Source organism: Phoenix dactylifera, unplaced genomic scaffold (assembly GCF_009389715.1).
Source record: "Phoenix dactylifera cultivar Barhee BC4 unplaced genomic scaffold, palm_55x_up_171113_PBpolish2nd_filt_p 000918F, whole genome shotgun sequence".
In the NCBI taxonomy this organism is placed as follows: Eukaryota; Viridiplantae; Streptophyta; class Magnoliopsida; order Arecales; family Arecaceae; genus Phoenix; species Phoenix dactylifera.
The window spans coordinates 17,223-32,958 of NW_024068278.1; the positions used below are offsets into that span (position 1 = coordinate 17,223).

The 15,736-nt window shown below is 35.5% G+C and overlaps 1 protein-coding gene across 1 annotated transcript in view; it reads left to right on the forward strand.

Moving 5' to 3' along the window:
• Positions 1-15,736, forward strand: part of LOC103723294 (DNA-directed RNA polymerase V subunit 1-like) — a 41,478-nt gene that overhangs the window by 14,195 nt on the left and 11,547 nt on the right. The window contains exons 4-9 of the mRNA XM_039120929.1: positions 4,012-4,068; positions 7,489-7,656; positions 10,212-10,370; positions 10,471-10,626; positions 10,814-12,550; positions 12,679-12,854. Of these exons, the coding sequence (XP_038976857.1) occupies positions 4,012-4,068; positions 7,489-7,656; positions 10,212-10,370; positions 10,471-10,626; positions 10,814-12,550; positions 12,679-12,854 (2,453 nt within the window). The remainder of the gene's footprint in view (positions 1-4,011; positions 4,069-7,488; positions 7,657-10,211; positions 10,371-10,470; positions 10,627-10,813; positions 12,551-12,678; positions 12,855-15,736) is intronic.

Below are 15,736 nucleotides of genomic sequence, written 5' to 3' on the forward strand. Positions count from 1 at the left end.
GCATGGGCTCGCTGCCTCGCGCGGCAAGCCTGCGCGGGGAATTGTGGCCAACGCGGGGAACCGCGTGCGGGCGTGGTTCCCTACGCGTGGAACACGAGCGGGCGCGAGCAGGATCGCGGTTCCCCACTTGCCCCCGCGGGCGGGCGCGTTGCCCTGCTCGCAAGTTTTTTTTTTTTTTTATTTTTTTCCTCTTCTTCTCGAACCCTCCTTCTTCCCCTCTCTCCTCCACTTTTCTCCTCTCTTTCCCGATTCCCCCCTGTTCTCCCGCGAGCAAGGAAGGAAGAGAGGTCCCGCCTGCGAGCAAGGAAGAGAGGTCCTCCTTCTTCCGGTACTTGCCTTCTCTTCTTCTTCTATTACTCTTTCTTTTCTTCTTCCTCTTCTTCCTCCTCTTCTTTCTTCCTCTTCTTCCTCCTCTTCTTTCTTCCTCTTCTTCCTCGCTTCTACTGGTGCCGGTCGCACCGGTTTCGGTTCGATACCGGTTTTCACAGCCGAACCATACCGGTAGCTGTCGGCACCAGTTCGGTATAGTCTGAACTGACCGGTTCTGGTCGTTCGGCAGACCATGCGTGTGCATGTGAAATTTGCCGGTAAATAAGCATAGCAATTAGTGGAGATTGGATCGTGCTTCTCTTGAGAGGAGAGAGTATCTTTTTCTCGATTCCAAAATCTATAGTGGGGCATTCAAATTGAATATCTAATCCATTGATCATGATCTATAATACTAAAAATACCTAGAAACTAAAAATTACATATTTTGGTAGTCTCTAACTGGTGCATCATATGGGCACAAAAATCGACAGTTTCTATTGTTCTAGTGCGCTAAAATATATAATAAAACACTTAGATTGAGTATCCACATCTCTGATTGTGATCTACACATGTTATAACATGTATACATTGAAAACAATAGATTTTAATGCTTAGTTCATAGCAAAACATGATCTTATATCATTTTAACCATTCATTTTTGCACCCACTTGATGCATAAGTTAGAGACCAGAAAACATGATTTTTAGTTTCTAGGCGTTTGTGAATCTTCGATTTGGATACCTCATGATTGATTTTGGAATCAAGAAAAGTAGATACACTCTCTTCTCAAGAGGAGCATAGTCCATCTCCAACAAATATATAATATATGTATGTCTGTGTGTTTGTGCATGCGTGTTTGTGCATATGTGCTCGTGCATGCGCATCCTTAAGAAACCTCATTCTCCCATGAGTAAATGTGAAAGTAAGAAGATAACAGGAACCCTAGATTGGAGATTCTTATGGTAAGATGAATATGATATGATCCCTTTGCTTTGGGGCTGCCAAAATAGTCTGTTTTGTGGAAATAGTTTTAGACGTGGAAAAATTTGATTGCGTTGTCTATCGATAGCAAATTTAGCAAAAAAGAGAGTAAGAAGAGGGTGGAAAGAAAAGAACTGCATGTCTGAGAGAGGTTTTAATATCAACCTTGCAAGCCAAAAATAGTGCTAGAGCAGCAAATTAGAAGCCTAAAAGTGAAAAAAAACATATATTTCAGCCACTAGCTCTTAGACCTGATCTCCACTTGCTTACACTGAGCATTTGGCCTGTTCTTAAGCATGTCTGCTGAATATTGATGATATGGACCCAAAATTCGATCACCATTGCTCTACACCATATTTCATGTGAATCTGGATTACTTTGATTTTGTTGGTGATGCATCGAGCTTCATTAGGTGCAATATAACTTGGAACTTGTAAAAGGAGTAATATTGTGTTGTTGGCATGGCTTCCTGAGATATAATCAAGAGTCTCCTGAAAGAAATTGGACATTGGAATAATGTGTGGCATAAGGCTATCAGACCATACTTATGACCCGTCAAAAAACATGTCGGAAACTGATGTTGCACCTGGCACGGTTGTGCCTTCCACTTTGTATTTAAATTCAGCTTCTCCACAAGTTATGGTGATATGGTATTCTTCATGCTGCCAGTATAAATTAGCACACTCACAATTTTCCTAGGCAAGTCATACTAGGGCTGAAACCCACTATTGCCTCCATTGTGGCATGATCGAAACCCACTTTCCACATTTAGATGAATACCACGGGACCTCTCTTCTGATTTAAGTATAATGGTATACGGTTCGGCGATCCTTGGGTATACCCAAGAGGTTGCCCCTCTTTATACTATGCCATCTATATAGAAGTTGTTATATATGTATTATTTATTTGTAATGTTTAAATATATTTATATTTTATGACCATTATGAGGATCATATTAGTAGTTACAGTGAGTATTATTTATCCGTAACATTATATGCACAGCAGGTTAAGAAAACTCAAATGTAGAGCTACAAATACTGATAGTTTGCTTTGTAAGCCACTATATGCTGTTATATGCCCACATGATACATAAATAAATGAAATTGTCTAAAAAGCTGAATTCTGAAAATGTAGCCTGAAGAACAGCATATCATATTGTTATGGTGGCCATGGTGGTTTAGAGTCATGGCTGTGAGACAGCCATACCACCATTATTAAAACCATGTGTTCACCCATTCATGACTCTCTCACCGGTTTAACTGTAAGAAAGAAAGTGCATGGATTCCAGAAAATGGGAATGTGTTTATAAGCACAAACTCAGACTATTATTCTGTAAAACAGAGTGGATATGGTCGATTTGATAGTGCATGGTTTCCAGAGGAAGTGCATTTATAAGCAAAAACTCGGACTATTATTCTTTGAAGCAGCGTGGATGTGGTCGATTTGGTGACCACAGGCACAACCCTACAGTGGGAGTTATGTAGTAGTATAGATAGAGGCGGATATATTTTATAAACATTTCATTTTTGCCCATTTAATTAGAATAAACTTCAAGCAGATACTTTAGTTTCTTCCTATATATAGGCTAATAGAGTTGGTTTTCTTCTAAGCTCTAATACAGTCTCATGTTTTCTTAAATTATAAAAGAATGTAAGATGATTGTAAATTATCTTTTTCTTTCCCAAATATTATCTTGACTTAGTGAAGTAAATACAGCCATTTAGTTCGGACCAATTATGCTAGCAAGTAGCAACAATTTTAAATAGACAGATGTTGAAAATATGAATGATGCAGGAAATTATGTTATCCACCTCCTGATTTGTGCACTATTATCTACATTTCCTCTTCTTTTGTTTTCTTAGGTATTTCTATACTTATGCAGATGACTGCTTTTTTCTGACACCTTCCTACCAGTTCACACTGTTGTAGTACTTGAATTCTTGACCATTATATATATACTTTTGGTGAATGTTGTACTGCTAGCTGTGGAATGGAGCACAGCTTGAGATTTATAACTGATTACATTGTATGTATCAACGAGCAATCTTTATCATGCTACAGCAGTTGTGGCTTGGTTTCTGCTAGGAATTTCACCAATTTGTTATTTGCTTGAGTTATGACGGCAAAATTATTGAGTTGTAGGTGTCATTTTATGGGGTAAACCTTGATCCAACTATCAAAAACTTACAGTTCTTTTGCTTCTCATTATCTACTTTTGATGGTTGTCAAAATAACTTCTTTTACACACTGTATCTTTTCTTAAGTTGAATCACTTGTTATTACTCTCTTTTGGGAATTTGATTATTATGTCGACTTGTTCCATTGTGGGCTTAGATGTTCAGGCGCATGTAGAGGAAACCTTTTAATGTAGTGTCCCTGGTTTTGCTTGTCTTTGCTCATTGCCTGTTGATGTCCTGTGATATTAATCATCTATTGCATCTGTGATGTCGTAGAAATTTATTGTAATATAAAGAGGATCAATTTTATTTTTAATTTTGAAATAGCATTGTGTGTTTGATTAATGGGCCACTACAATATGTGGGTCTTCTGTCACCGAACTATATGTTTTGATAATAAACTTTTTGCACTTGTTAGTTTGATTCCAAAATTGAACCATTTACCTGTTTTGTGGAACATTTTTTTAGTTTCTTTTCTTGGCGTCTAAATTGCATATTTGAATTCATCTTGACACAATTATCTGGTCCTCTCATCAATCATCAGGTCAAACATGGCAGTGGAAAAGAAAAAGTCTCAACGACATCATGTCTGTATTGTCGGGTAATGTTTAAATCTCATTTTCCTCTTTTTTTGTTTTATAAAATAATAATTGTTTATATTACTTGAGGAAAAACCTGTTAATGGAACTCTAGTCAGATACGCTGTATTTCTTGTTTAATTTAACTTGATATGTGGAGTATGATTTAGGGATTTCTTAAATTTTCTCAATGCCACAAATACTTATTTCTTAGACTTGACAATTAATAGGTCTGCAAATGGAAACCTTGATATATGCATTATTTTCTTAACTGCATGGTTGTTATGATGGTCAGATTGGTCTCTTAGTTCCTAATGGTATTAGCTTCCTACTCTAGATATATTTCCATGTGCTTCTGTTTGCAACTTTTAGATGATCTGCTGGTGGTGCTAGAATACTATCATCTGAGTGAGAACAGAAGTGATATGTAGGTTTAGGTTGTGGTTAGATAATCATCCCCAAAGTTCTTGGGGCTAAGCTGGGAAGAGAACCTGCAGCTAATGAAAGACAATGATTCACTTTTTTCTTTTTCTTTTCTTTTCTTTTTTTCAAAGGGGATGCATATTCTTGGATAATATTGTTACCTCTGATCCTCAATACTAAATGCTATTCTACTGTCTTAAATTCTTCCTAACCCGTATTAGACAATGCAGAGATAGGATGAAGTAAGTTTTAATGATTCTTTAAACTTACATCTCGTGAAAGAAAAGCAAATTCTTTGAAAGCTGGTTTTCTCTCTCCCCTGGAGCTTCTTGGAAAATGCAATACAGAGTTTGATGTCTGGCACTCTGGTTTAATGAACTAGAATCTAGAGGTTTATGCCAGCTGGCATGTACTTGCTGAGTTGGCATCAGTGGTAAATTGAGGTTCTTACATATTATAAACTTTCTCTATTAATGGTGTCAACAATTTGTTAAAATATTTCATAGCTTCTGGTGTTCCTTTATTGTCTCATTTGAGAAAACCGGCAGTCAAAACTTGTTTGCTTGTGATGTTCTAGATGTATGCTCCTAAATTGGTCCATTCGCGCTCAGAGACATTTGTTATGTATCTCATTGCTTTTTTGGCTACTTTCAGCTGGTCAGCTTCGTTCAGTTCCATGAAATTAATCAGTTAATATATGTATATATGCATGCATGTATGTATGGATGTACAATGGCAGTATATTATGATTTTGACTTCTTGGCACACTTCATAGTTCATCCTTTGTAAATGTCTCTTGAATTATCTTAGTATTACTGTGAGAGTTCTTTTCTAGATTTATGAGTCATATTTGGTCTGATTCCGAAAGTTATCTTTTAGTATAGTGCTCAATCAACGAATTTTCAGAGACATTAATTTAATTTAGGTTTAAATTAGCTCTAGATTTAATATTTTTGATTTTTGGTGCTTTATTTTTAGTTACCTTGTTATGCTGTTGAGTCTTAGACGTCTGATACTTAAGTCTCTTGAGAGTAGGTTATATATGTTATATATTGTTTTTTTACAATTTTCGTGCTAAATTTCAGGGCTTTTAAATACTTTTAAGTCTCACTTTTTATGCCTTAATATAATTTTGGATCAAAAGCATTGAATTATACAAAAAACATATTATACTCAAAATGATGTCTGATTTATTTTTTTTCCTTAAACCATTTTTGTGTTTCTTAATTTCCATTTTTTAGAAAGTATACTGTAAATTTGTTTCAGAACAAAATCTTCCAGATATCAGACCTCCCAATTCTATTGAAAATCTTTTCCAAGTTTGGCCTGGAAGCTATAGGAATTATTAGGAAAACTGAGTGATAAACCTCAACTTTTGGGATAAAAAGGCAGGCTGAAAATGGATTTCATACTGATTGGATATCACTATATCCGTATGTCCGTTTTGTTGATGATCATAGATATCAATACAGATAGTAATTGGATGCCAGCTGGTCTTTTTTTCTCCTTGCAGGAATGGGCTGGGAAAGGTCTAGTTACCATGAGCTGGACCAGGCCTTATATTCTGTAATTTTAGAAATCATGTTTCCAATCCTGAGGATCTAATAGGATTATCCAAACAGGCCCTTAAACATTGTTTTTTCCTAGGGGTGGGGACAGGGATGTTATTCCACTTCATACGCTATTCAAAGTGAGGTATATACAAGCTGTACAACTTTATTACTTTTTTTTCTTTGCTAAAACAAAGAAATTGCTGCCTCAACTTAATCACGTGACTATTTTAGTGAATCCTAAAAATTCTGCTAAGTTGTATACTTTTGGGTTAAAGGAGGCTTACCATTAAGGATGCAATCCACCAGGTTAAACATTTTACTGCCTGGGAAGAATATCTAAATTGAAAACATGTCGATGTTGTCAGTTATTTCCATCTATACGAAATAGGGTGGAAAATGGATGCAAATATGGATTCTTATATTAGCAAAATGCTAAAATTTGTGTTCATATTCTGATAGATTTGGATACGGAAATGGATCACGGCTAATATTTCCCGACCTAATTTCATCCCTTATAGAAGTAGAAGTGGTTCCCATCACAAGGGTCTTAAGATACCATGTGTTTCCAGGATTGTAAATTTATCATGATGAATAGAGGAATGAATAAAAAAATTACAGTAATCATAAATTGCAACTGGTTGTATGGAGAGTTAATGATATGTTCACATATGTTTAACAATAGTGTATAATAATGCATGAGGCCAACTTTGCTTTATGTTTTGCAAATGTATGCAGGCATTGATATTGTTTAGTAAACATTTGGATATTCATATTATAGTATTTGGAAAATAGTAGGTTAACATTACAGCTACCTTGTCTCCTAGTATATTCATTTGATGAATATTTCATGCTTGTATCTAGATTCTTTATAATTAATTTATTTATGATAGGTACAGAAATATTTTTTTTGTTTACTAAAATGGCATGCATTTTTTAGGAGCATATGTTAATTTTCCCTTATACCAGATTTTGGTTACTTCACGACACAGCAATTCATGGGTTGGAATATTTTTGCTGCAATTATGTTGTCCTTTGTCTTTTGACCTGTGAAAGATGTGGGCGTTCCTCAATTTCTTATCTTGATGTCTTGTTTTATTAGGTATGCATTCAATTCGCAAGTTGCGACATGATTATTCATAATGTTTTTCTTTCCTCGTAGAATAGTAAACAATCAATTAGAAAAATTTCTGATTACTTCACATTATGTCAATTTATGTGTTGGAGTAATTTTATTACCATTGTTTTTCTCTTTCATATTTCTACTTATTAAAGGTGGATGCATTGTAATTATTGGATTTAAGGGTTAATTTTATTGATATTTGTCTTTCCTTTTCTTGTATATCACTGCATTCTGTATTAGTTGCTGCCTTTTTGTGGAGTGCACTGAATACATGGGTGCTTTTGTGTCAATGCATGTAGGCCTGCTCTACTCCATTTGTCATCCCCTGCTAATTTTTCTTATTTCAGGATCTTCCACCCATATCCGTTAAAGAAGTAAAGACAACAGATAATGCTCTTTGCTTAGAATTGAGAGTATCATCGAGGACAAGGCTGCGAGATGGCTTCTGGAACTTTTTGAATCGGTTTGGTTTTTGTTATGGTGACACCTATTGTCGCCCATTGCTTCCATATGAGGTCACAAAATCTTTCACCTGCTTTACCAGAAATATTTATTCTTTTGTTTTATTACTGTCAAATATAATTCAAGCACCAGTTTGTTTGGTGAACTGGGCATAGCTCAGCGATCACCTCCCACCTCTTGAGGGGGTTCTAGTTTGAGTCCTGTGCAGTGTATCCCCAAGTATTCATACATTGGTAATTTACATGGGATGGATCTCCCAGTCTCCCTTCCATTCTCCCTCAGTTAGAGAGAGAGAGAGAGAGGGGACCCATATGTGTTTCTATTATTCTTCCTATCATTCTAATCATCTCTTGAGGTCTATTGGCCCATTAGGATCTTAACTTCTTAAGTTTCTGGTCCTAGACTGATATAAGTGATGCCTGAGTTATTGTGTCCGTTGGGTGAGGGTTTAGCATATGCACTCTTGTTAGAGAATAAGCTTATTGGATTCAGGCCTATATTTACCAGCCTGCATGACCCTTTACTTAGGGAAGCATTTTGAATGTTCTTCCAACATTCATGCTAATTAGTCTCCCTTCCTTTTTTCTAGTGCAATTACTGTCATTAGCTATTCACTTTCCTTAGTTTCCTATATGTCATCTTAATTAGTTCATACTTCATAGTCATTCTTCTTTGATATTTCTTCTTTGATATTTCTTTAACTGTGATCTACATTATGAGGCATGCTAAACTACTTGTAGTTGAAGGCATCTTCTGCCCTTCCTTTTTTATATCTTTAGTCCATATTATTTCTCCTATGACAATTGTTGGAATAGCTTTCTTTTTTTTTCTAACCCTATCGTTTCACCCACATCCCTTGATATTCATGTTTACCCTTTTAAATCAGTAATATTTGCCGTCTTCTTTATGAGGAAGATGTGACTGCTTCCAATCCCTGTATCAAAATGCCAAAACCAACCAATGCAGAAGTACAATCAAAGACTAAGCTAAAGCAGATCTCAATAACTCGTATGGAAAAAAGCTTCAGAAAGTCAAGTATTGTTACATGGGAGGATAATTTTCAGAACATTTTTCCCAAACTTCAACAATGGACACTGAAGAATTTTATCTTTTCTTTTAACATAACCATGAATTTTTTCAAGTTATAATGCTAGAAGTATAACTAAATTCCATTTAAGTGTGGTCATTGTATCTCCCAATAAAGGCACCACTAAAGCATACAAGGAAATATAAGCAGCACTCTCAACAAATCCGTCCTACTTAATCCATTTCAATCAAAAGATGAGATTAAATACTTAGCATCAAGAGAATCAAAAAAAGAGATTATTGACAGTGGACATCCAAATTCTAAAGTTCTCTTATCAGAGTTTAGAGGTCCTCCTGTTAGGAAGGGGCGAAGTCATGAAAAAAAAAAAACTGATGGGTGGTTGGTCGTATGGATGTCTTGGCTGGAGTTATTTAAGATGAGTTCTGTTAGAAGGTTTGATTTGGATAGGAACCAATGGTCAATTAGGATCCAGAATGCTCCATATTGACAAATAAGGCCAATTGTTTATGTTTAAGTTTGCTCAAATTTAATTTATTGCTGAAATTCTGACATGCTAGAGATTTGTTCTCATCAATCCTTTAAAAAATTTCGGACACTTGTTAATACAAACCTTAGGTAGTAGTTGTGTGGGAAACGATTTGTTTGCACTTATCTTTTTTTTTTTTTTTTGATTTCCTTAATCATATTTGACGAGGTTTAATTCATCCATCCAGGATGCAATTTATCAGTTTATGACTTGCCATTTTTTTTCTTAAAGCTAAATTATATAATCGATTTTGAAATTAACCCTTGAAAAATTGGCATATTCAAGTCTGACACCTCAATCAATGTGTTTAGATATTTACACAAGTAGCCATAATGTATTTGACCCAAATTCTTCCTCTGATTTAGCTAAAAATGAAACAACCAGCTAGTTTTCTTTCCAGAAATATAAGCACGTCTGTTTATCCATGGTGGATCTATAGATTCTCAGAGATATCAGTTCATCTAATTTTCCATTGTTGCACAATTTAGCATTTTATATTTGTGTTCAATGCTGAGGGGCAATTACATGTCATGTCAAAACTGCAAATCTTTATCCTTTTTTACGAAGTCAATAGCTAAATCTAAAGAACTGATTTTCTAAATTGCAGCATCCTGTGCCTTGAAGCTATTTTTGCTCAAATACATACTATGCCAGTGCTAGCAACTGGGAGTTGATTTGAAGGAGAAATTTTCTATAATTTGAACAGTTGAAAAATCATTTTATCTTCATGTTTCTCCGCCAGCCTGTGTGACGCAATACCATTCACGTTGCTACTTGACATAATGACAAATGTACCAAAAAGTTGCAAAATTCTTATAGAAGTTTCACTTGCTAAATAGGATGATAATATGGAACGTATGCATTAAACTAAAGGTTTAATTGGTGGGGTTATACAAGGGACAAAATTTTCTTTTTATTTCTTATTCCTGCTTAATTTAGTTTTCTGTAATCTTAATAACCTTTGCTTTCCCTTCCCTCTGTTTGGGAAATCCTCTGTAATTGCTGATTGTCCTGTTTATGTTTTTATTTTCAAGGCTCTTAATATTTTGAAAGAGATTCCTGAAGAAACCAAAAAAAGGCTTGCTGCGAAGGGATATTTTCCTCAGATTGGTTTTATTTTGCAATATCTTCCTGTTCCGCCCAATTGCTTATGTGTGCCAGAAATTTCAGATGGGAAAAATATCATGTCCTCTGTAGGTTTTCAAAGATGAACTTCTTAATTTGCATAAGCTTAGTTCCTTCAATATTTTTCTAGTACTTATTTGTGACTTTGTTTATCTTTCTATTTTGCAGGATATTTCTATCTCCCTGCTTAAAAGAGTTCTTAACAAGATTGAGCTCATCAAAAGGTCAAGGTCTGGTTTCCCAAATTTTAAGTCCCATGAAGTTGAGTCCAATGACCTGCAGTTATCTATTTCTCAATATATGCGTCTCAGGGGCACTCCAAAGGTATATAGATATCAAACTAGAAAAAGGACTCTCTGTACGTATGCTCGTGATTTCTTGGTGCTGTTTGGCTTGTGCATGTTGTTTAATTTATTATTCCTTTTTAATTCTTACATTTTTTGACATTTATGCTTTTTATTTTATTATTCCTTTTTGATCCTTTCCAACTTACATATTTTAATATTCAAAGGTACCTCAAGACATCACCAAAAAGTTTGCAATCGGCACTGAAGCAAATGAATGTTCCACAAAACTGTGGCTTGAAAAGATGAGGACATTGTTTATCAGAAAGGGCTCAGGTTTCTCTTCCCGCAGTGTAATCACTGGAGATGCATATATAGGTGTTAATGTAATTGGTCTTCCATCTGAAATAGCAAAGAGAATTACCTTTGAAGAACGGGTAACAGTGCATAACATGAAACAGTTGCAGGAAGTCGTTGATAAAGGATTGTGTGTGACATACAAAGATGGTTTCTCCACTTATGCAATTGCCGTGGGCTCAAAAGGGCATACTTATCTTAAAGTTGGCCAGGTTATAAATCGTCGGATTATGGATGGTGATATTGTTTTCATTAACAGGCCACCTAGTACGCACAAACACTCGTTACAAGCATTTTATGTATATGTCCATGATGATCACACTGTCAAGATCAACCCCCTCATTTGTGCTCCCCTTGGAGCAGATTTTGATGGTGATTGTGTTCATATATTTTATCCACAGTCCCTAGCTGCAAAGGCAGAAGTCCTAGAATTGTTTAGTGTTGAAAAGCAGTTACTTAGTTCTCATACTGGAAACTTAAACTTGCAACTGGTTCATGACACATTGTTGGCTTTGAAACTCATGTTCAACACAGCATTCTTGAGAAAGGCAACGGCAGAACAGTTGGCAATGTTTGTATCTCCGATCTTGCCACCACCTGCCATATTTAAAGCTAATAAATCTGGCCCTTTCTGGACTGTTCATCAAATACTGCAGAATGCTCTGCCAGCTTTTGTGGACTGTTTTGGAGAAAGACATCTCATTATTGATAGCGAAATCATCAAGCTAGACTTTAGAAGGGATGCAGTGCAGTCATTGTTTACGGAGATAATTACTTCTATTTTCATCAAGAAAAGTCCAAAGGAGGCTTTAAACTTCTTTAATATGTTACAGCCTTTCTTGATGGAGGTACTAGTTATGGAAGGATTTAGTATCAGTTTGAAAGATTTTTATGTTCCAAGGGAAGTTCTAGAAAAGGCACAACAAAGTGTTCAAGAAAATTCATTTATACTTCATCAATTGAGATCAAAATACAATGAACTTGTGGAGCTGCAAGTCGAGAACCACCTTAAAAGCATCAAACTACCAATTGTGAATTTCATTTTGAACTTCACTTCACTGGGTAATTTGATTGATTCAAAAAGTGATTCGTCTATTATCAAAGTTGTTCAACAACTTGGATTTTTGGGTCTTCAACTTTTTGACCGAGGGAAGTTATACTCAAGGGCTTTGGTCGAGGATTGTTTTACGAACTTTGTAAACAAATATTCCACCAGTGGAGCTGATCATTCCTGTGAGGCATATGGACTAGTTAAGAATTGTTTCTTTCATGGCTTAAATCCGTATGAAGAGTTGGTCCATTCTATTTCATCCAGAGAAGTTATAGTTCGTTCATCGAGAGGACTGACAGAACCTGGAACTTTGTTTAAGAACTTAATGGCAATTCTTCGGGATGTTATTATCTGCTATGATGGAAGTGTTAGAAATGTCTGCAGTAATTCAGTTATTCAGTTTGAGTATGGAGAGGATGATGGGGCTAATTCCTTGAATGTTTCACCTGCTGGTGAACCTGTTGGTGTCTTAGCTGCCACTGCAATATCAAATCCTGCATATAAGGCAGTCCTAGAATCCTCGCAAAGTAACAATTCATCTTGGGAATTGATGAAGGTATCAATATTCTGTTCTTCTGGTACTTGTGTAGTCATATTTTATGTTCTTTTATATAGATCTGCAAAGTTTATTGGCATAACAATATTACTAATTTGTGTTTATTTGCTCCATTTTATATTTTACAGGAGATATTGCTTTGTAAAGTCACTTTTAAGAATGTTGTTACTGATCGGCGTGTGATTTTATATTTAAATGATTGCTTCTGTGGGAAAAAGTTTTGCAAAGAAAATGCAGCAATTACTGTTCAAAATTGCTTGAAGAGAGTTACTTTGAAGGATTGTGCATGTGACTTCTCAATTGAGTATGTGTACTTAATTTTACATCTCATAATTGTAGTATGTCTATATGTTCTATGTATATTTAGTTTCCTTTATTTTATATAGATTCTCTCACTATCTGAAAGTTAATGATTTATTGCTTTCCTTACTCAAGAAATTTGATTTGTGACCTCCTATTCAGGTGTCTTTTAATGGGTAAGAATTATATGAATTGATTAATCTGTTTTCTTAATGTAGTAATGTATGCTACAATTTGTTATTGTTGTTGGGTTTTGGGGCCTAATGCTGGCGAACACTGTTGGAGCTGAAGGTCATTTTAGTTGATTTTGTTATCGTAGTTTGGTAGTAACTTTTGGACCAGTTTGTTACAGTAATATTGCATGAAAGAATAGCAATTGTATAGTACGGTAAATGATCTGTTATCTGTATAGAGTATAGACCTTTCTTTGCAGTATTTCTATTAAATCTTATGAAATATAAATATTACATGATTAAGCACCAACCAAGAAAAAGCACATGCTACAATGATGATTATCATTTCAATCAATTTATTTTGGAAATTTCTGCTTCTCCAGCTAGATATTTGGGTGTTTTTTACTATGATGTGATACAGTCAACATAAGTTTCCCTTCTTGTTGGGGAATTTCTACGTTAGTTCCCAAAGTAATGCAGTTATAAACCTGGCATGTGGAGTCTCCTACTTCAAATGTGTCTATACAGGCATGACTTTCTCTCTGTCATTGTGTTTTCAGTATTTTTAGGTCTACTAATTCTAACATGTAAGAGGATATATATTATGAAAAAAAATTCTTTTACTTTGTACAATTACTTCCTTTGGCTTGTAGGATTTTTTTGTGGTCGTCTTCATTTTTTGGCTTTTAGATTTGACCCAGGGGTGATATTCACTTATCCCTTGACTTGGACAGCATAGATGTGTTTTGTTTGGGATCTTCATGGATCTAAATTTAAATTGTATATCTATATGTGGGTTCTGGTGCGTGTTACTTGTTCTGGATCCCAAACATAGAGCAGCAGGTTGGGCTACGCCTCTACAGTTTCATGGACTACTGGGTTTGTTTCCGTTCCTATTCTTGGTACAAAAAGCTTGATGGTCAAAACTTGCTGAGGAGAGAGTGAATTATCATAGACAGGGCATACCTTACTGATAGAGTAATTGTGTGCTTTGATCTAAACTTGTAATGGATTTATTGCGGCAATTAATACATTCTCTCTATAAAAGAAAGGGTAATTCATGTTTAATGTAATGACCAGCTGATGTGCCATTTCGAGCATGTTAGAACTTACATCAATGCCAGTGTTATCTTAACTTTTGAGATTTGCTTGTACTGCTATGTTCATTTACTCAGTAGGTGATATCCAAATTCCAAATTTATGTGAAAACTTTTCCAACAACCACATTACAATAATCAGAGGATCCCTTGTGCTGTTATCTCATTTCTGTGCTGTTTAAATGGTAAGAGAACCAAGTGCTTAATCCAGGTGCAATAATGAAGCTGTTGTTAACTATGATTGGTGTAGAAGTTGGTGGTGATCCCAACCATTATGTCAAATAAGTCATTTGACTGGCTGTGCTTATAGGTAGGATCTGATAGATGATTTGGTTTTTGTGCTTTGCACTAAATTGCTTCTCCCTGTATGGTTGGTAAAGAACTCAAATATATCTTTTGTGGAGAAGGTTTGATTGACAATATGGATAATGCATATAAGCCAAATTATTGCAATTGTTTTTGAATCATGGAAATTGGAATGTTAGAAGTAAACAAATCCTCCCTCTCATTATAGATTTTATACTATCCAGAAGAGGCATCAGCAAGAACACAATTATTGAAACAAATAATACACTCTAGCTGACCATCTCTACTAATCCTTTGGTAACTTCATCCTAGCAACATTCCTAACCACTTATCATCAGCCTGCATCCATCCATCTCTTATCGATATGTTTTGCTAAAGAACAAGTCTTTTCAATTGATCCTCTATGTTTTTGTATCCCCTTCACAAAGACTATGATTGGTCTGAGTTTGAGGACGTGCATTTGCCACTAGAGAACTCTTTCATCTGTTTCTTTTGAGAGAATTCTGTATTATCATTCTAAATATACAGAACCAAAATAGAGATAACACGTCTCCCTACTATCATAGATAATCTTTGCACCCTCAAAGTATGGGTCGAGCTCTAATAAAATTTTTAGATCTGGGAAGCATGCAGACTTAAAATCACATGCCGTGTCCATATCGGACATCAATACTCATTGGATACTTCTCATATACATGTCAGATACCTATATTAAGTACCTTAGTTTTTCAAAATTGAAATGACAATTAGGATACTTTTGGATACACTCAAGAAACTTTCTGATGCCCTTTTAAATGTGGGGGGAAGGCATTTTCTTTTTTTAATGTTAACCTTTTAATGACAAATGGTCAGTTTTGTGATCTATGATATTAACATTAAAATATGAAGTATGGATTGAGGTATGTGGATTTGAACAATGACTAAATAATATACTTGTAAAAGTTGATGCGATTGAAAAAGTATGGAATTTGATGTTCTGATAACCTACTTTGCTTAATGGTTTTTTTTTTTAACATACATAAGTGTGTATTTGTGTGTGTATTTATGCATATAGTTATATATAAAATACATGTATATTATGTACTTATTTTAGTTGTCTCATATCCTATGGTCTGCTGTGCCGGTACCAGGCATCAGACTGATTCTCCAGCGGCATGGGTCGGTACGGACCCGCATCGGGCTGGTACCAACATAGTAGAGGAGGCGGGGGAGAGGGAGAATGGGAGAGAGAAAAAGAGAGAGAAGGGGGAGAGAGGGAGGGAGGAGGGTCGGCGGAGGCCGACACTTGGGCAGGAGGCGAAGGCCACGGC